The sequence below is a fragment of the Lynx canadensis genome, chromosome A2 (assembly GCF_007474595.2).
Source record: "Lynx canadensis isolate LIC74 chromosome A2, mLynCan4.pri.v2, whole genome shotgun sequence".
Taxonomy (NCBI): Eukaryota; Metazoa; Chordata; class Mammalia; order Carnivora; family Felidae; genus Lynx; species Lynx canadensis.
Window position 1 is genome coordinate 153,965,480 of NC_044304.2, and position 20,984 is coordinate 153,986,463.

At 53.6% G+C, this 20,984-nt stretch overlaps 1 protein-coding gene and 1 long non-coding RNA gene across 2 annotated transcripts; one reads left to right on the forward strand and one right to left on the reverse strand.

The window, feature by feature from the left end:
• Positions 1-498: 498 nt before the first annotated feature.
• On the forward strand, positions 499-15,288 carry CLEC2L (C-type lectin domain family 2 member L). The gene is made up of 5 exons (XM_030308552.1): positions 499-688; positions 9,218-9,292; positions 11,480-11,646; positions 12,597-12,697; positions 14,639-15,288. Exons 1-5 carry the CDS (start codon positions 499-501, stop codon positions 14,748-14,750), a joined length of 645 nt encoding a protein of 214 aa, XP_030164412.1. The 3' UTR covers positions 14,751-15,288.
• On the reverse strand, positions 10,564-11,516 carry LOC115509250. Its single transcript, XR_003967272.1, has 2 exons — positions 11,309-11,516; positions 10,564-11,031 (listed from the first exon to the last, which is right to left on the reverse strand). It is a non-coding gene; the product is annotated as an uncharacterized LOC115509250 (long non-coding RNA).
• Positions 15,289-20,984: the final 5,696 nt, after the last annotated feature.

A 20,984-nucleotide genomic window follows, 5' to 3' on the forward strand; every position in this document is an offset into this window, starting at 1 on the left:
AGGCTGGGAGGTGCATGCCCCGGATTAGAGGACAGGTCTCCCGGCTCCAGGATCCGCGCTCCTCTCTCTGCAGCATCTGGCATCCTGCCAAGGGAGCGGGTGGCCGGCGGGGCCCGGGGCTGTGGGGCTGTCCCTGCTCCTCGGCGCCTCCTCCCTCCCCGTCCCCTCCCCGTCCCCACCCCCACCCCCCCAGGCGCCACCCCGCCAGCCCCGCTACCGCCTGCCTCCACCCGCTCCTCCCCGTGCCCCGGCTGTGCGCGGAGGCTGCGGCTCGGCCAGGGCAGGCGCGGCGCGCACGGCTGGCGGAGGCGGCGGCGATCGGGCACGGGGGTCCGGCGCGGGGAGCCGGGCTCAGCCCCGGCCTGCGCCAACCGCGGCCCTCGTCCACCCGAGGCCGGCCTGGGGGGCCCGCAAGGCGCGCGGAGCGCCGAGTGCGCGTCGGGCTGGGCCCCGCACCCCGGCGCAGGAGCGCGGGCGCGGCGCGGCGGAGCGCGGGGCATGGAGCCGGCCCGGGAGCCCCCCGCGCGGACCCGGCCGCCGCCGCCCCCCGCCGCCCGCCCCGCGCCCGCCCCCGCAGCGCCCAGGCCGCGCTCGCCGGCGGAGGCGGAGGGCCGCGGACCCGAGGGGCTGCTGCGGCGATCGGGGTCGGGCTATGAGGGCAGCACCAGCTGGAAGGCGGCCTTGGAGGGTAAGCGCCGAGCGGCCCTCCGTCCCCCCGCCCGGGACCCGGGACCCGGGAGGCGGGTCAGAGTCACCTTGGCCGAGCTCCCGGAGGGAGGGCGGGAGCGCCGGGAGGATTGATTTCAGGGCAGTCAGATGCCACATGGCGGAGTTGGGGAGGACCGTAGCTAAGGACCACCTACAGTTACAGCCTTGACCCTACCTAGGCAGCTGACCCACTCTTTGACCTTGGGAGCGGGTTTCATGGTCTGAGCCCCAATCTCCTCCAGAATGAAGGGGGACGGTTCCTGACCGGCCCTCACCTGATGTGCACGTTGAGAGGGTGGCTTCGATCTGTAGTGGTGGAAATGTTTTGGGCAAAGTGACAAAAGCTGTAGACGCCGGCGGGGAAGGTGCCCCTGCGCTGTGGGAAGGGGAGGGGGCGCTGGCGGTGACGGGGCCACATAGGAAGGAGAGAGGTGGAGAATATGCCTCAGGCTCTTCCTGGCAAGGTCATGCGTGCCACCTTCCTCTTCCAGTCAGATGGGCTCAGGGAGTGACCCTGGTCAACCAAGGGGGCAGTACCCAAGTGGAAAATAGAATTCAAGTTCATGAGCTCATTGGGGGAAACTTTGTGGCCCCAGGGGGTGTGTGGTGTGGGAGATGCTAGACTTGTCAAGGGAGAGGGCTGGCCCTCTGGACTTCTGGATATTCCTGACGCCCCCAGTCCAAAGGCTGAGAATCTGGGCAGCATTAACTAGGGAAGCCCAGAGCCTGGGTCACCTAACCCTTGGGGGCAGAGTATTAGAAAAGGAAGACTTATGGGGCACCTGGGTGGCTCTTGTCAGGGACTCAGATCATGATCTCACAGTTGGTGGGTTCGAGCCCAGCATCAAACTCTGCAGTGACAGCACGGAGCCTGCTTGAGACTCTCTCTCTCTCTCTCTCTCTCTCTCTCTCTCTCTCCGTCTACCCTTCTCCCTCTATCTCTTTCTCCCTCTCAAAAATTAATAAATAAGCATAAAAATGAAAAGAAAAAAAAAGAAAAGGAAGCCTTCTTGGAGTGGAGAGAAGGCAGGGTGCCCCAGGCTTGAGGAATGACATGTTCAGGGGCCAGGTGGCCAGAACCAGCTTGTCCCTGTGGCAAACTGAACTCCAGAGTAACAGAATGGAGGGGAAGGGATGGGAAGAGGTGGATCTGGAGGGTCCAGACTGTGAATGGTCACCCAGGCATTGGACTTTGTTCTGAAGAAACTGTTGAGAGTTAGGCATAGAATGAGACAGTGGATTTGCCCTTGGAAAAGTGGTGGCGATCAAGAGGGGTCAGGCCAAGACCAGGTCAGTGAGGAAGGTGGGGTGGTGGTCGGGGGCGAGACCTGGCCAGCGCTTGCCAGGGCAGGTACCTTGCCGAGGAGGGAGAGGTGGGGGCTGCGATATCAGCTCTTGGCCCAGAGGCCGGTGGGCTGGGGGTCTGGGCTGCCTGTGTGGGGGAGGGGCTGTGCAAACTCTGGAGGGAGGGACGGTCAGATGCCTGGGTGGTGATTTGGGACAAAGGAAGCAAAGAAGTTGGGTCACAGAATAGAAGAGCCATTGCAGGCGGGGAAGAGTAGAGTTGAAAAAAGGTGGGCAAACCGCTTTCTCTGTCGGGCATTGTCAGATTTGCCTGTGATCCCCGCATCCCTCCCGCCCAAGTTATGTCTGGAAGTTGCTCACTCCTTTTGCCTGTGAGTTTTCATTCATTCATTCATAGGCATTCCTGCAGGGTCTGGCCTAGCCTCACTCCAGCCCCCTGATGGTCAGGGCCGCTTCAGGGGTGGTGTGGCCTCATTCAATGCCTCTGGCTTGCTGGTTCCTATTTTACCCCCGGCCCTGACTTTGACCATCCTGTTTTCTGCTCCCAACCGGGGCTGGGCTGACCATCTGCGGTTAGGCTGAATAAGGCCCAGGCCCAGTTGCTCTCTTGGGACACGGACTCTTCTACCCGCGAAGAAGCTCGCTGATCTGTACTTAGTGTCTCTTGCAGTCCAGCCTTGTCTTGCCGGTCCGTGCCTGGCTCTGCGTCTCATCTCATGCCACCTCTGGTTCTCCCCCTGGTCCCCCCAGAAGCAGCCCCACCCTTGATGTCTTTGGTCCTTGGAGGCCCAGCATCTGTGGCCTATGGACTTTTTCTGCAGGAGTTGTAGTATCTGGGGTCTGAGTCCAGGGCCCCCCGGTGCTCTGAGAGTCTGCTGGGTGCTCCCTTGGCACCCCCATCTCCTGTCAGAAGAGGGGAACTCAGGGACCAGGCCTGGTCTCTCCAGGGTATTGCTGTGCGGGCAGAAATCACAGGACGGGGGCTGAGGCAGCTTGGTGAGGTACAAAGAACTCAAAGTCAGGTAAACCCAAGCCAGATCCTTCCACCACCATGGGCTGGCCGTTTTCAAACTTGTTTGACTCAGTTTCCTTATCTACTAAGCTAGGTAATTCCTTCTGCCTCTCAGGGCCACACAAAGGTGCAGGGGTGTGGGCTGTGCAGGTGACTCCTGTCACCAGCTCTCTGGACTTGGCATCCTGCGCCCGTGACGGGGGAGCGCAGTTGCCTACCTTGAGTCTGCTCCCTGCCCCCGGCTGAAGTCCATGGAATGAGCCATCAGCTGACACTGAGAAAACACCTGTGATGGGATGAGGGGTCTGCCCTTGAGACAAGTGAGAGACTTTTTGACTTGACCAAGCTGAACGGTCGGGGCGGGGCTGTGCTCCTTTGGTACCAAGTGCCAGGCATTTCTCAAGCACCTACTGTGTGCCCCACCCCGGGCCAGAGGCTTTCATGACACGGTCCCATTTAATACCCCCCCCCCCCACACCCTTCAGGGGCTGCTGAGCATTGTTACCTATTTTGCAGATGAGCAAGCCCACTGGGACAGGCTAAGCGTCTTGCCCAAGAACACAAGTTGTTTGCTAATTGTTTGCTAACGTGTGTTTGCCAGGAGGGCCTCTGACCTGAGAGTTCTCGGGCTTCATGAGGCTAATCGGGAAGAACTGAGTTGTGTTTGTGATGCGTGTAGCTCTCTGGCCCAGACTCTCCAGACAACGCTGCTACCTCGCGCACGGACCTTTTTTTCCTCCTCACAGGTTAAGTGAAATTGAGGACTTCTTAAATTTAAACCAGAATTAGAGCTCATGACTTCTCGACTTTCCTTAGATGAACAATTAGCTTTATAAATAGAAAGCCAGACAGAAGTTCTCCTGAGCAAGCCTTCTCTCCCTGTGGCTGTTAACCTTTCTTTCCATGCCCTGGCCTCGGGGAGCGGCCAGAAAAGGTGACCCAGCGCGCTGCCGAGGCCTGGGTTCTAGAAAGACTGGGGGTGACAGGAGATGGGGATATTTCTGGCCGCGGGGGTGGGATTGGGGAAGAGCAAGTAGCCTGAGGGTACGGGAGGGGACGATTCTGCACATCACAGGCTATAGATTTTTCAGAGCTCACCGATTCTGAATTTTTAATGTTGAAAGTTTCTTGATTAGACATAAACCCACAACTTCCTGGTCAAAACCACACACATGCATTTAGCCAAGCCTTTTAAAATTTTAAAAATTACCAAACTCTGCATTTGATGGTTTTGAACAGTCAAGACTATGCTTGCCAGACTGTGGCCCTGACAACTTAGAGAGAGGTCAGCGGTGAGTCTCTTTTGGGCTGTGGGTGTGAGGGTGATGGGGCATCTACTGGGTTGGAGCCAGATTTTCAGCGGTTCCTTCTAACATGAGGCTAATTCATATATGTTTATAAACACAAATAAACGCACCCTCAAACTCCATCTGTTGTGGAGTATTGCATAGAAGGAATGATTGAGTTAGACATTTGTTATGGCTTGAATTGTTTTTTTTTTTTTTTACTGTATTTTTTGAAGATTTTTTTCAACGTCTACTTATTTTTGAGAGACAGAGAGAGAGTGTGAGCAGAGGAGGGGCAGAGAGAGAGCACAAGCAGGGGAGGGGCAGAGAGAGAGGGAGACGCAGAATCCGAAGCAGGCTCCAGGCTCCGAGCTGTCCGCACAGAGCCCAATGCGGGGCTTGAACCCACAAATGTGAGATCACGACCTGAGCTGAAGTTCGAAGCTCAACTGACTAAGCCACCCAGGCTGCCCGTTCTGGAGTGGGTGGGTTTCTAATCCAATATGACTGGTGTTCTTATAAGACCACGGTCACAGGAAGACAAGAGACACACAGGGAGAAAGTTCATGTGATGAAGAAGGCAGAGCCTGGAATAAAGGGCTGCAAACCCGGGGGTGAGGAAGGTCACCAGCAAACCCTCAGAAGCCAGGACGAAGAGAGCAAGGACTCCCCTAGCTTTCGGAGCAAGTGTGTCCCTGCTGGCACCTTGATCGTGGACTTCTCGTCCGCAGAAGCGAGACAAATAAATTTGCGGAGTTTTAAGCCATGTGGTTTGTGGTGTTTTGTCACCCCAACCCTAGGAAACGAATACAGCGTTGTTTTGGATTGTCCAGCCCCACAGCCGTCCTCTGTGACAGCAGTAGTGAGCAAGGAGTCGGGACTCCCTAGAGGGTCTTTTCTGTCCACAGTGCAACGTCCAGAGCAGTTATCCCTGTGAAAGTCCCAAGAGGCTCCCTGGTTCTGTGATATCAGAGATGCACGTGCACATCCCCACCCCCAGAGAGCAGCTGTACATCCATGTGGCCTTTCCTACAAACTCAGCAGAGTTTAAGGCTGACTAAGGACATTGTCACTCAGTGTAGCTAAGTCCCCCCCAGGTTTTTGAGTACTGACGGGTGCTCTGTACCCTATGTAGGGAATCCAAAGGTGAGTAAAGCATGGGCTTTTCCCTAAAGGAGCCTGTGGGCTCATCGTCATCGTCATCGTCATCGCCATGGTGATTGCTAACACTGAAGTAGAGCTTTCTAAGCCAGACACCTGCTAAGCACTGAATAATGATTTCTCACAAAATTTTAGGAGGCAGATACTACCATGACCTCATTTTAAAGGCGGAGAAAATGAAGTAAAAATAGAAGCTGAGTAACTTTGCCGCGAAGTTACCAAATCATCTAGAGAGCGGCAGAGCTGGGATTTGAACCTACCAAAGTGGTTTAAGATGCTATGCACAAAGCGTTATGGTGCCAGCGTGTATCGGCCTAGACGGGCGAGTAGAGAAGGGAGAGGAAGGATACATACAGGGCACTTGCCACAGGCAGTTACCAGGCGGCTCAGGGGGGGATCAGCCCTACGACAAGCTGCGTTGAGGACAACAGAGAAGGTGCAGAAAGAGCCCAGCCCCGGAGGCCACACGTGAGTCTCTGCTCTCACCTGCAGCCGCTCGCCCCTAGGCTCCTGGCCACTTGCCAGCAGAGAACCTGCTCATAGGGAGGATTCCAGAATGCCGGCTGCACCCGTAGGTAAAGATGGCAAACTGAATGCACACATTTAGCCTCTTTCCTTCCAGAAGCCCACTAACGCATTGGTAAAGGGATTTTTAAAAGGCCAGAAGGACAATGAGAGAAGGAGAGAAGACAATAGCAACACAACTGGGAGCTAGGGGTCAATGATGAATGCCAGCTGATTCCACCGGCTGGACAAGCAGAGGAATGGCCTGAGTCACATGCAGGAACCCCAGAGTATGGAGATGGGGACACCGGTCATCACGGCAGCGAGGGAAGATGGAGCTGAAACGGGAGAGCCGCTCGAACATTTTAGAAATGATTTAGTTCCCCAGAGCCTCTTTGCCAGCTGTCCAGCATCTTCCCAGCGCTGGCAGGAGTCTGAGGCTGTCTTAGGGAGGGTCTTGAGACAGCAGTACATTTGGGAGCAAGCAGGTAAGTGGACATTTACATACTGAATACTTAGCATGGTCTCCCGGCCTCTCTGCCTGGGAGGGAAACAGAAGAGACTTCTCCGGGAATTCTGGCCCACCCAAGAGGAAAAACCTGGGGCATTCAGAGAGCCCCACCTGGTCACTCCGCTGGGACCCCACAGTTAATAAGCCTTTTCCCAGCTTCAGAGGCCCCAGTGGACTCTTTCCTCCTGCGTTAATCAGGAACAAATAACCAAGGAATTCCAGACATCCGAGGAAACTCTCTGACTTGGAAACTAGAGACCAAAACAAATGAACAGGAAAAAAAAGCAATTGGGAAGAAACCCAGACAATCCAAGGAGAACTAAGCTTTCTGTCCACCTCTCCTCTTTTTCTCCCCCTCCAAAAAACTATTAGCAATATCCTCAAAGTGATCAGAGCAAATATGGCACCATTAAAAATGGGATGCTTTGAGAATGGGTCTTCAGAGAACAGGAGCAGACCATAGCAAAACAAAAAACCACCCTGAAAATTAAAAATACTTGCAGAAATGGAAGAGTCGGGAGAGCAGGAAGATAAAGTTGAGAAAAATCTCCTAGCAAATAGAGCAAAAAAGGCAAAAAGATAGCTGATAAGGGGGGAAAAAAGAAAAAGAAACTCAGAGGACCAGTTCAGGTGGTCCAACATCTGCAGAATATGACTTCCAGAAAGAGGACAGAGAAAATGGACAAGAGGAAACCATTGATGATATAATTAAAGAAAATTTCCTGAAACCAAAGGACATGAGCTTCCAGATGGAGAGGGCCCATTGATTGCCTACTTTAGTGGACGCAAATGGACCCAAACTAGGGCATGGCATGCATGATGAAATTTTAGAAGACCGAGGGATAAAGAAAAGATCCTAAAAGCTTCCGGCAGGGGGCGGATAGCAATTGATATTATTCTTTTTTTAAGTTTATTTATTTATTGAAGTGATCTCGACACCCAATGTAGGGCTCCAGCTCACGAGCCCAAGATCAAGAGGGGCATGCCCTTCCAACTGAGCCAGCCAGCACCCTTGGAAAGCAATTGATAGGAAAAGGATCATGGGTGAGAATGGCTCTAGACTCTTGGAGAGCAACACTGGAGCTAGAAGACCGTTAATTAATGCCTTCAACATTCTGCAGGAGAATTCTGTCCAACCTGCGGTACTCAGGCCTCTGACTTCACAGCTCCAGGGGGGAGCATTCACCATAGGACACGGTGCGATGGTTTACCGCTGGTGGTTGTGTGGTGTGGTGGTCCTGCTCTGTCCTTTCTCTATTGGAAGATGTGCTCCACCCAAACAAGGGAGTAAACCAAGAAAAAAGAAGGCGTGGGACAGAAAGTGCAGGAGAGCCAGTACCTGAGGGAGGCAGAGAGATCCTCAGGCTGCTGGTAAAGGGAGATTCCAGGGTGGCAGGGGGGCTTAGAAGGCAAAATTAGATTAGAGAAGCTCAGAAGGGTTTGGGGGGGTGCTTCTTCAAGAACATTGTTATGGTGTGGATGTTCATGTCCCCCCCCCACCAAGTGTCGATCAACAGATGAAAGGGTAAATAACAACAACCACATATACACATATAACACATATATGTATTTGCACAACGGGATATTACGCAGCCATTAAAAGGAATGACCTTCTGGCACATGCTGCAACGTGGATGGACCTTGAAGTGAAGTAAGTCAGACACAAGAAGACAAATATTGTATGATTCCACTTATATGAAATATCTAGACTAGGCAAATTTGGGGAGACAGAAAGTAGATTTCGAGATTATCAGGGGCTGGCAGGGGGAGGTGGGAGCAGGGAATGGATGCTTAATCAGAATGGAGTTTCTGTTTGGGTGACGAGAAAGTTTATTTGTAAAACTGAAAAGACAGTGGGGATAGTTGCCCAACATCATGGATGTAATTAACGCCATTCGTTGTACACTTAGTGGTTAAAATGGCAACTTTTATGTGATGTCTATGTTCTGACAGTAAGAAGAACTTTAATAGGCTGTCCGAAGTCTCAAAGGGTTCTTCCCTTAAAGATGAAATAAAAATTTTCAGTGATAGAAAAAACAAAAGGGGAGAAGGCAGAGGTATTGTGAAGAGGATAGCAGGTATAGACATGGGTAGGATTTCCAGAGGTAGCAGTGGAGGAGGAGAGCTCTGAGGGCAGAGACCCAGCCCCAGGGCTGTGAGGACGGGTTGGGTTGTTTCGAGGAGTCCATGTGGCCAAAACCGGGGACCAGGCAGAGAAGCAGCAGGAGGTGAGGACCGGAAAGCCTAACAACCACAGAAGACGGTCAAGTGCAGAGCCTTGGAAGGAGGGCTTTTAAGCCGGGAGAGGGCAGTGTCACAGATTCAGAACTGTGTTCCAGAACACAGGCTCTCAGACTTCAGCATGCATCTGAATCACGCGGAGGGCTTGCTAAAACAGATTGATGGGGCGCCTGGGTGGCTCAGTCAGTCAAGCATCAGCCTCTTGATTTCAGCTCAGGTCATGATCTCATTGGTTCATGAGTTCGAACCCTGCATTGGGCTCCATGCCGAGCCTGCTTTGGATTCTCTCTCTCCCTCTCCCTCTGCCCCTCCCTCTCTCATGCTCTCTCTCTCTCTCTCAAAAACAAAAACAAAAAAACACAAAAAACACAAAAAACACAGATTGCCGGGCTCAGGCCAGATTTTCTCACTATGAGGACTTGGGGCTGGCGATGGGGATTGGCGGTGGGGTGGGTGGCCGGGTATTGAACCGCTTTCTTTTCTTCTCAGACACCACCACACGTCTCCTGCTGGGGGCCATCGCAGTCCTTCTGTTTGCTATCCTGGTGGTGATGAGCATCTTGGGTGAGCATGCATGTCAGAGCGTTTATGCAAGTGTATACAGAGATGCCTATATCCATATACACCCCTTGTCAAATTAGGTAAAGTCTAACTAGGTAAAGAAAGGTTCCAGACATACTACGTATTCTGTGGGGAACAAAGCACAGAAAACAGAGTGCTGTTTCCAGGTGAGAGTGTAGCCAAAAATAATATAGTCACACATTGACTCCACATGTCCCCTTTACTAAGCCATGCGGGGAAGGAGCGATGTTACTTAGGGACTGTTCCGTACGTGCTTCAAGAACACAAACCAGCTTGAGGGGAGTTAGGCAGACCCTGCTTCTTGAAGGAGATGGCTGGGGGATGAGGGCCTTTAAAGATCACGTTCATTCATTTAGTGAACATTTATTGAGCCCTGCTGTGTGTTAGTCCCCCTAAATGCTGAGGACAAAAAGAAAGAAGGAAGGGAGGAAGGAAGAAAGGAATAAAAAGGAGGAAATTGCAACTAAGAACAGGTGAGGCTATATGACCAGGAGATGTGGCTGCTTTGAATGGATTCAAGTCTAAGTATGTCGTGGGTTCTGAAGAGTCTGCAAAGTGATTTCAGTGCCTCTGGCTTTAATCTTTGAGAAGCACCCTAAGACCAGAGGCGGGCACCTTAAAATGGGAGAAAAGTCCAATGACAACATCGGCTCCTGCTAAATCCTCACCTTCGGGCATGCGTGATAATCAGGGGATTTGTGAGTGTTTAGAAAAGAATATGGTGACCACTGGTGCCAGCTCAACCTAGAATAATCACTACAAATTAAATTGGTTTCCTGGTGTTGGGTGTCCCAGTGCTGGGTTGGGGAGGTCAGAGCCATGCAAAGACATAGCTCGTTGTGATTTTACTAAAGCACAACAGAGTCTCTTTGGAGATCCTTGCGGAAAGGCAGTTGAAAGTGGCCTCACCATGGTCAATACTCCCAAGTGATCGCAATGCACCGAGCAGATAAGCCAGAGTGTCGATTATTTAATTGGCGTCGGTGCGGCTATAGATCCTTAGGGGCTGGAGAACCACAGGCCTGTTCTTGGCTTTGTCCTGGTCTACATTTTAATCAATCGCTCGTACGAACACAAACAAAAATATGCTTACGGAATTTGTAGGTGTTACAAGGATGCTTGGGATGACAGAGGAAGGATGCTTAGAAGACAGATGGAAAAAAAAAATTAAAGATTAAAATGTGTCTTTCAAAACTCAGATGAGCCCATGTGAATGAGGTAAAGGTGGAAGAAATAAAAATAAGATATCCATATGGACTTACAAAGTGATTTATACGAGTTCAGGACACAGGGGAGACCTGGCTTGGAAACAGATCATACGAAAACGATCCAAGCGTATGTTCTGCCGGCCTAGGAAAGCGCACATATGCACATACCCACTGATTCTTTTCATTGAAGCTGTCTGCAGGCAGGAAAGCCCATAGCAACTGGAAGGCAGTATGGCACTGTTGCTGGGGGTGGGGCCGCCTCTGTCTGTCCTGGTGGCAGCCTTTTGGTGACCGTGCGGACATACCACAGTGAGCCAGACGGGACGGAGAAGGGTGTGGAGAGCATCTTTCGCAAGGAATTATGGAAACCTGGATGAGCGGAGTCTGGCATCCTTCTTCAAGTAGGCGGCAGAAGACGGGCTGGGCTTGCTCTGGGTCACTCCAGGGGCAGAACCTAGACCTGGAGGTCTAGGTCTTGGGAAGGCAGGTTGGGGCTCAACACTGAAAAAGAACCTGGCAGCAGTTCAGCAGTGAAACAGGTTGAATTGTTAGCTACCGAGGGCACAGCCAATGAGAGGGGGTTGGTGGTTCCCACCCTGGCCGGGGAGAGAGCGCGTGTGGCCTCTAGGTCTTTCCTAATTCTGTTTCTGGGGTTCCGAGCCTCCAGGAGTTGAGAGAGAGAGATGAGATCTTAACCCAGGGGCTAATCTGCTGTCACCTCCCCTGGCGGTTGCGGCCTTGCCAGCCTCCCAGATCTCCCTTACCGTTAATTTAGTCACCAACCTATTACCTGCCAGGCACTGCGAGAGCCGCTCACGTGGGAAGACAGCCACCTGAGTCATCACTGGAGGGCACCCAAGTCAGGCAGGGGGCGGGGGGGGGTGGGATTTGGGGATCCTTCAGGCCCAGGCAGGGGCCAGGCATGCTGGCGGACACTGAGTCCTCTCGGTCTTCCCGGCAGCTTCCAAGGGCTGTATCAAGTGCGAAGCGCCCTGCCCAGAGGACTGGCTGCTCTACGGAAGGAAATGCTACTTCTTTTCTGAGGAGCCGAGAGACTGGAACACGGGCAGGCAGCACTGCCATACTCACGATGCTGTGCTGGCTGTGATTCAGAGCCAGAAGGAACTGGTGAGCCCTGGGCCGGGGGGGGGGGGGGACCTTCGGGGAGGACCACACTCCTGGGATGTGGCGTCCCCCGTGGCGTGTTTCCAGAAGGCACCCAGCCTGGGGTGTGCTGGTGGGCCCCACGGGGCGGGAGCCCGAGTGGCTCCCGTTTCTGCGGCTGTCGCGAAGGCCGATGGTTTCAATCCAAGGCCGGTTTGCCGAGCTCAACTCAGTTTTGCCAAGGGTGAGAATTACAAGTTACCAGGGCACTTGTGGATGAAGAACACGCTGGCATCTTCTGCGAGTCCACATCAGGGCATGAGCTCTCACTTAATGCCCACAACAGTTTTATCAGTATAAATGTGACAGAAATGCCACTAGTGAGTCTGTGGTCCGTTTTGCATTTTGAGGGTAACAGTGGCGTGGCAATCCAAAATAGCGGATAATCTAAAAATCACTTCTTTTTTATAAATATATATTTTTTAATGTTTATTTTTGAGAGACAGAGAAAGGGAGGGAGGGAGCACAGGCAGGGGAGGGGCAGAGACAGAGAGAGAGAGAGACAGAATCTGAAGCAGCCTCCAGGCTCTGAGCTGTCAGCACAGAGCCTGAAGCAGGGCTCGAACTCACAAACCGCAAAATTATGACCTGAGCTAAAGGTGACACTTAACCAACCGAGCCATCCAGGTGCCCCGAAGAATCTGAGCTCAGAAGATGAACTTTGTTCCAGGCTTCCCGGTTCAGCAGGCACGCTCCGGGCCCCGAGGCTAGTGCCGGCCAGTGCTGGGACGGAGGTCAGTGGGAGCGCAGGGCACTCTGTGACCCCAGCTCCTTACTTTCGGGATGCAGTGAGGGACCCCCTTTCAGTGTCTGTACGTCCTGGGAGCCGGCTTTCTCAGCCGAGATTAGTCTTGGCATGTCTGAACAGCCAGGAGACCTCATATGACTCAGGTTTCCCTCTTTCCTTGGTACAGGAGTTTATGTTCAAGTTCACCCGGAGGGAGCCCTGGATTGGCCTGCGCAGAGTGGGGGACGAATTCCACTGGGTCAACGGGGACCCGTTTGACCCGGACACGTGAGCTGAGGCTTCATCTTCTGGCCCCTGAGCTTAGACTGGGGAAGGCCTAGCTCCCTGGACACAACCCCCCAGAGACAGCCCCCCGGGTCGGGGCCAGCTAGAGCTACTAACCTCCAGGTTCAGCGGCGTGTGACAGAGAAAACGATAACGGCTTTACTTCCCTGTCCTCTCCCGTGCAGCCTGCTTTGGCGGCTCTGCTGTAATGTAGCCATCGGAGCTTTCCGCCGCCAGGCTTTTTCCATCTTGGGGCTCCCCGGCCGTGTAGCGGCCGGTCTGCGTGGCTCAGGGTGGCTCCGAGGAAGGGCAAGACAGGCCCCGGATGTTCCTCTGCATTGGCCGGAACTTAGCCACGTGACCACAGCTGCCGGAGATGGGGCCTCCGTTCCGGGCAGCCGTGTGCTGCTTAAACATTGTTATCATGGAAGAGGGGGGGCTCCGAGCCCTGGGCGCTGTGCGCATGGTCTTAGAGAAAACACCTCCTGAGGGTGCTGGGGGCGTGTGCAGTGGTGGTGTCCCTTGTGCGACCCAAGTGGTGTGGATGGGAGCGTGTGATGGGGTGGCAGGTGTGCCGTCTCAGGGACTGGTTTGTGGGGTGCCGTTGGCAGTGGTCGTGGGCGGTGGGGGTGTATGTCTGTGGCAGTGGGGGGGGGGTGATGATAGTGGGGGGGGCAGTCCAGGCTTGGGGAGACACAGGGGATTGCGTACAGGGGAATAAGAACCTCAGCTTCTAGTCCAGACCCGAGAGACCAGGTCGGAGCAAGCTGCTCACCTGATGATGGTGATGATGATGCAGGAGGGACCCCAAGGCAGGGGAGGCGGGAGGACTGACCGCCAGCGCTCCACCGTGGCCTTCCCATTCCAAACTGGCTGCGGGCTGCATCAGTCGCTGGGAGCCTCTAGGGGGCGAGCAGCTCATCAGCTCCTTCCCTCCGTTCCCGGGGCTCCCTTGCCCTTCATTCTGCACCCCTCTTTGTCCTCATTGTCTCTTCCTTTTTCTCTCTTTCCGTTTCCTGCCTTCACCCCAGTCCTATCCTTAGAGCTGCTGAGAAGTCTTGCATTTTCTGCCCCTTTCTCCCCTCATCTGGGAGCTTCCTGTTCTCAGGAGCCGGGAGAGCCCCGGAGGCTGGGGTTCCCAGTGTGCTGACCACCTGTCAACCAAAGGGCCTCTAGGCCACGTTTCTCTGGCACCGAGGTGGTCCTGCCTGGCACTCTCTCTTGAGGTCATTCCGGTGTCCTCTTTTGTGAGACCCTGGCTCCAGCCTTGGCAGGGAACTCAGATCAGGGTGACCAATGAGGTTAAGAAGCAATACTGAAATTCACAGGAATGATTTGAGGTAGAAAGGACCCCCAATCCCCACGTCCACCGATGATGTCAGTGAATTTGTGGGCAACACAGCCTGGGTATCAACCGCTGGGGTTAATCAGGTCCACCCCTGTGAGCTAGTTTAATTCAGCTCATCTCTGCTGAGCTCTTCCTGTGCTGGACACCGTGTGCTGCAGGGGAGCCGAGATGAGGGAGGCATGGAGCCCGCTGTTCAGGAGCTGACTGCCTGGGGGGGCTAGCAGGGACAGACACAGGCCCCACGAGCTGTGACAGGCGGTGCCCATGGTGTAGGCAGGTGCTTTGGGGAGCAGGGGGCAGAGGGTGGTCCTGAACCGGATACTGGCTCACGGGACGGACGAGTGAGCTAACTTTGGAAGGAGAGGAAAGTGCAGTTGTGTTCAGGAGATGTCTGCGGACATCCCCAGCGTGCCTGGAGCCGTGGTGGACACAGTAGGGAAACAATGAGAGGCTGCACGAGAAAGTTCTTTTGGGGCCCAAAGCACTAGAAGGTGGCTCCGGAGGGAAGGGACAGGTCACAGGGCCTCCGGGGCCATGCAGTGACAGGCTGTGCGTGCCAGGTTCTAACTGCCTGCTCTCTTGTCTTCTGGCCCCAGATTCCCGATCTCGGGCCTGGGAGAGTGCGTCTTCGTGGAGCCCACCAGGCTGGTGTCGACGGAGTGTCTTATGACCCGGCCCTGGGTGTGCAGCAAGATGGCCTACACATGAGGTGGGTCAGGCCAGAGGCAGCTCTCCAGCCAGGCGCCGAGACCTGCCCGCCCCAGGCTGCTCTCCAAGGCGAAGCAGTGAGGAGGGTGGCCTGCGCTCCGGCCCCCATTCAGGTCCCACAGCCCTGGTTCCTGGTTTCCTTGGCCCCAGGCAGGTCCTGTGGTTCAGCCGTCAAATCCCACATGCTCAGTAGTGTAGACGCCCCCCAAACACACACACACACACACACATGCACACGCACGCATGCACGCACACGTCTGCACACGGTCCCTTCTCAAGTTCAGAGTCCACCCTTAGCCACCCCAACAAATCCCTCCCTGGCCCAGACCTGGAATACTTCCTCCGGCACCGTCACAGAGTGCATTACAGTCATTTCTCCGGGGTGCTGGGGAGGCAGGGAGGGAGGCCTTCCCCTTACTGGGCCCCCTCCATCCGCCCTGTTTGCCTCGCTGGGGCTCTCAGGCAGGCCCCTGCCGCGTCTGTGGTGCTGTGGTGTTGGTCACTGATGGAATAAAGAGATGACTGGCGTCCAGAGAAATCTGCCGCTGTTTGTTCCAGGGTCACGGCTTGGGGGAGGAGCAGAGGGACACGTTTCTGGGTTCCTGTCTGCAGGAAGGCACCACCAAGATGCACTTGATCTGGTGTGGCAGGTGGCAGCGTGTGGGAACCGAGGACGAAAAGCACATTCTGTGGCCTCAGGGCACCCTTTAATTTTGCTAAGCTACCGAGTTATTCTTAGCTGTCGGAGGGGGGTGTCCATCTGGCTCCCTCATTACTATTCCACTCAGTATGACAAACTTCTATTCACATCACACCTACTGCGTGCCGGACACCACGCCGGGCATGGGGAGCAACAGCTTTATCCCCCAAGGAGCACGCAGAGAGCAGAGGCAACAGCTTGGGAAGCACCAGAACGTTCTGGAACACAGTTGAGGGATGGCTTATCCTGCCTTAGGGGAGGAGGGGGGTGACATGAGCGGGAGGATTAGCCGTGCAAAAAAGATGACGTCCATGTTGGGCGGGTAAGAGTTTGGGAAGGCCCTGAGGCCCCTTCCTGTCCCCCTTGGTCTGCCTGGGGAGGAAGCAGGGCCTGGCAGTTCCCCTGGGCCTGCAGAGGCTCCAAGGGCGCCCGGCCCCCAGCACACACAGTGGAGCCCGGCCTCCCCTCAGGGCCCCGGGCTGGCTGAGAGGGGTGGCCTGCCCGGGAGTGGCCCATGTGAATGTGGGTCCTGGCCCATTTTCAGAAAATAGCTCAGAGTGAAACCAGGTCCTGCTGTGTTCTGCTCAGTCCTTCTACTGTCCATTTTCAGACAAAGCTGTCAACTTGGTGGTGTTGAACTTTCTGCGTGCTTTCCAGGTATCTAGTAAAATATGGGCATTTTGAGAGTTCACATTTTGTTTTTAGTGGGAAGCCAGTGAGGAACCCAAGCGTACTGTTAAGAGGTGATAGGGATTCAGGGCAGTGGTGGCGCCTGGGCGGGGTGGCAGGAAGCCCGGCACCTTCTCAGCCCCGGTGGGGAAACGTGTTGCGGGACTGAGCACCCAGGCGACGGTCGGCTGCCGCGGGGACTACTTTGGGGGACGGAGGGGGGAGTCTCACTTCCCCCTATTCTCAGTCATGCACAATCTCTTCCCCTCAAAGACGTGAGGCTCAAAAGCCTTGCCGGTGGTACCTCATTTAATTCTTACAGAAATGCCCAAGGCAGGAAAGGAGGAAAGGCTGACGCAGGCGGCCAGACTGCGTGTGGCGGGATCCCGGGGTCCCGAAGCGTGGTAGCGCCTGGCCGGGGCTTCCGGGCTGTGCTCTCACCTGCAGACAACCAGGCACTGGAGAGGGCTGGGAAGGGAGCACGGCCAAACTTCAGAAACGTAGGCAATCCTTCCAAAGCTTATACCCGGGCGAAGCACCTCGGTCTCCCATGTGGCTGAGCGGACCCGGTTGCCCGGCTGCAGGGCCGGGTGCTGTGCTCTTGGCGGCCACAGGGGGCAGCACCGAGGGCGGACACCCCGCCGGTGCTGGATTCCCCACCCCAACCCCCACCGTCGCTGGAGCAGGGACCACCTTACTTAGCCCCTTGCGAAGATTTTTCCTTGCCAAGGCGACCCCCTCTGGAGTTGAGAGAGTGCTTAGCCTGGAGCCTGGGCTGCTGTGCCCTGAGCGGATTTGAGCCCAAACCCCAGTCCCATCCTCGGTGAGCCCCAGGAGCGGGCAGGGACCCCGCAGAAGGCTGAGCCCGCGCACCGGACCCTCCTCAGATGACCTCTGCGACGCTGGAGGACGACAGGGAGGCCATTTTAAGCGTGTGGCGTTGTGCTGCCAGGTCATCTGGTGTCTGCTTGGTCGTCCCTGCAAGGCCTGCATCATCATCTGCCCATGCTTACACATGAAGAACAGAGAGGTTAAGGGGCTGGCTCCACATCACACAGCTAGGAGGCGGTGCAGGCAGGATTCGAACCCAGCCCCACTCGACAGGGCCCTGGGGAGGCCACCTATGTGGCAGGCATGTCCCCTGGAGGCAGCAGACAGCTGTGGAAGGCTGAGGATTGCAGACTGGCTGTACGCTCGTACACACTGAGATTCTCGATTCTGCAAGTTGATGTCTTGGAATCAGTTTTGGAGAATTCTTCACCTTTACCTCTTTACATATTTCTCTTGCCCCACCCTTCTTTTCTCCTTCCAGGACTCCAAGTAAGGCTGTTTGATGTTATCACGTGGGTCTCTAATGCTCTAGTTTGTTGTTGCTGTTGTTTTATTTTTGTTAATTGTTAACAAAACAATTGTTAATTGTTTTGTAATTAACAATTGTTAATTGCATTGGATCTGTAAATCAATTTGAAGGGCTGTGCCATTTTAATAATTTGACTATTCTAATCAGCAGTGTAGCTCTCTCAATTTTTAAAAGTTTTTTGTCAAATCTCAGCAACCTGTTACAAATTTTAAGGGTAGAGTTTTTGCACAGATTAAAAAAAACTTATCCTCAGGTATTTTTATTTTTCATGCTACTATAATTTTTTTTTAAAAAATTGTCACATTCCAACGGTTTGTTGCTAGTATAAAGAAGCAGAATCGATTCTTGTACATTGACCTTTTATCCTATAATCTGGCCAGGTTGACCTGTTCGCTCCGGTCGATTTTTTTGTAGACTACTTAGAATTTCTGCATGATTATCCACTGTTTTATGAAAGCATAGCATGGGCTGTCACTTTTCCAGATCCTGAAATCAATTTCCTTATTTCTCTGTCCAGCTGCTAAGCCAATGCCATGTATTCTTGTTAAAAAAGTTTTTTTTAATGTTTATTCATTTTGGGAGAGGGAGACACACACACAGAGTGGGAGCAGGGGAGGGTCTGAGAGAGAGGGAGACACAGAATCCGAAGCAGGCTCCAGGCTCCGAGCTGTCAGCACAGAGCCCGACACGGGGCTTTAACTCAAGACTGTGAGATCACGACCCGAGCCGAAGTTGGACGCTTAACCGACTGAGCCACCTGGGTGCCCCCATGTATTGTTGTTTAGATGTTTTAGGAGTACCTCACTTCCAGGAGCCAATGTCTGAATTAGATGGGATAGGTTAATTGCTATAATAAAAACAACCCTAATTTCAGAGTCTTAAATATAAGAGAAACACTTATTTCTTGCTCTTTTGTGATTTTGTCCGGTGTGGTTGTATTAGGAGGCCACCCAGTCATTCAGCACCCTGGGCTTCCTCCACCTGGTGGCCCCACCATTCCCCAGGCCCTCAGAGTCCTTCACTGGATCTTCCATATCTAGCCAGAAATTGAGGGAAGAGAGTGTGGATAAATGTGTGACAGTATTTTAAGGGTCCAGCTTTGGTCATATATATCTGCAAAGCGTGCTAGGAGATACAATCTAGCTGTGTGCTCAGTAAGAAGAAGAAACGGCTTTGGGGAATATCGAGCCAGTCTTTGTCACATGTAGTATTATCCCCATTTTGCAGATAAGAAAACTGAGGCTCGAGAGATTAAGCGATTTCCCAGCTTTCACAGTCATGAACAACAGTGGCTGGAGGTGGCTGTCCCCACATCCTTGCTCCGAATCACTATGCTGTCAATACTGCCTTCTCTCCTACTGCCCTACTGCCTCCCTCCCTGGCCGCCGCTATCCTTTTTCTTTTTTTTGTTTTTAAATGTTCTTTATTTAGGGGCGCCTGGGTGGCACAGTCGGTTAAGCGTCCGACTTCAGCCAGGTCACGATCTCGCGGTCCGTGAGTTCGAGCCCCGCGTCGGGCTCTGGGCTGATGGCTCAGAGCCTGGAGCCTGTTTCCGATTCTGTGTCTCCCTCTCTCTCTGCCCCTCCCCCGTTCATGCTCTGTCTCTCTCTGTCCCAAAATAAATAAACGTTGAAAAAAAAAATAAATGTTCTTTATTTAAAAAAATTTTTTTTTTCTCAAGTTTTTCTTTAAATTCGTTAGTTAAGGGGCGCGTGGGTAGCTCGGTCGGTTGGGCGTCCGACTTTGGCTCAGGTCATGATCTCACAGTCCACGAGTTCGAGCCCCTCTTGGGGCTCTGTGCTGACAGCTCAGAGCCTGGAGCCTGCTTCGGATTCTGTGTCTCCCCCTCTCTCTCTGCCCCTCCCCTGCTCATGCTCTGTCTCTCTGTCTCAAAAATAAATAAAAACATTAAAAAAAGAAATAAATTCCAGTTAGTTAACATACCGTGTAGTGTTAGTGTCAGGCGTAGATTTTGGTAATTCGTCACTTTCACACAATGCCTGGTGCTCAAGGCCCGTGCTATCTCAAGACCTGTGATTTTTTTTTTTCCCCCAGCAGGGGCTGCCTCTGAACATCCACTTTCTCTTTCCGGCTCTGGCCTTTTATCTATCAGTGGGTACTTGGTTCTCTCACAAGCAGCCTGGTCCACAGGCTTAGTCTGCAACTGCTAAGGCCCCTGAGAGCCACCGCAATAAACAGAAGGCATTTATACAGCACATGAAAAGACATAAAAGTACACGCCAAGTGGCTTCTCTGCAAGAGTACCTATACTCCAGCGTTGTTTCCGAAGCACTTCAAAGGGCAAGTGTCGCAGTAGAAAGGACCGTATGCCTCCTGCAGATCGGCATGGGTAAAACAACAGGAAAAACGAATTAGATGGGCCCCCCTACACACCGTCTAGCTCCTAGCCCTGTTTCTTCCCTGAGGAGTGAGGATTGGGGGTGTCGCTGAGCCGGGGGTTTCTTCCATCTTCAAGCAGTGCCAGACGGTGTAACGGAATTAGATCTTCTGAGGGAGATCTCCTGGACGAAACAGATCTCCTAAGAAGAGCGTTGGGTGGCCCAAGTGGGACACAGCGTGCAAGGTGGGGGAGGGGGCCCAAGCGGCCTGCTTCAAAGCTTCCTACTGGCAGACAGGAGGGACGAAACAGGTAAGTTCAGAGATCACGAGGTCATGAGGACACCGTCCCATCAGTGTTATGTTTACAGTCTGTTCTTAGTGTATTCTCTGCTTGTATACGTATTTGATATTTGCTTAGGCTCAGCTATCCTAGGGCGTAGTTACAAAACATGGAAGTCAGCCTCACCCAAAATGGACACCTGGTGGTTTGGAACAGGCTCCGGGGCGTGTCCTCCATGGGCTGTGATCCCTGGTGGTGCATTTAGAATTCAAAAATATGATATGCCCTGGAAGAGTTCTGAAGTTCTGTCAGAATCTTTTGCATCGGTTTTTATGTAATTTGAAGTTTGGCTGAGTTGTATTTAACCAAGTTCACGTGTTGGCAGCATTTAGGTTCTGTTGGTATTATCTGAATTCTGGGAGACCCAGAATTCAAAGGAAAGGTGGGTTGATAGGGCAAGAGAAATGGGCTGAGTAGTTTGCTGATTTAGCCAAATCAGCTGTGCCTGGCATTGTACTAGATGCCGTAGCAACAGAGGTGAAAGACAAAGTCTGGCGGTTCCTTACCTGCAAGGGTCTTGTGGTTTTTGCGGAGAAGGGAAATCAGGAAATGTTGACGTTGTGGCATAATGAGAACCAGGCACAGGGGTTGGGGACCAGGACGGGGGGGGGGGGGGGTCACCGACCTCATCAGGAGCGCGAGGGCAGGCTTCCGGAAGAGGACGCAGGCAGCTTCTCGCGGGGCACCGCGCGAGAAAAACTGGAAGGTCCAAAGCAGGGACGCTTGGCAAGAAAGAGCCTGCGCAGTGAGAAAGCATGGAGGTTGAGGCCGATGGGTCTGTGGGAGGCGATGGGGGTTGAGGGGCTCTGTGGCCCGGGTTTCTCT

What these genes read in the sequence shown, in the direction of transcription:
- CLEC2L (XM_030308552.1), top strand. Translation starts at nt 499, where the DNA reads ATGGAGCCGGCCCGGGAGCCCCCCGCGCGGACCCGGCCGCCGCCGCCC. An exon ending in CTGGAAGGCGGCCTTGGAGG is followed by an intron (nt 689 to 9,217) that starts GTAAGCGCCGAG and finishes TTTTCTTCTCAG; the next exon opens with ACACCACCACACGTCTCCTG. An exon ending in TTCAGAGCCAGAAGGAACTG is followed by an intron (nt 11,647 to 12,596) that starts GTGAGCCCTGGG and finishes TCCTTGGTACAG; the next exon opens with GAGTTTATGTTCAAGTTCAC.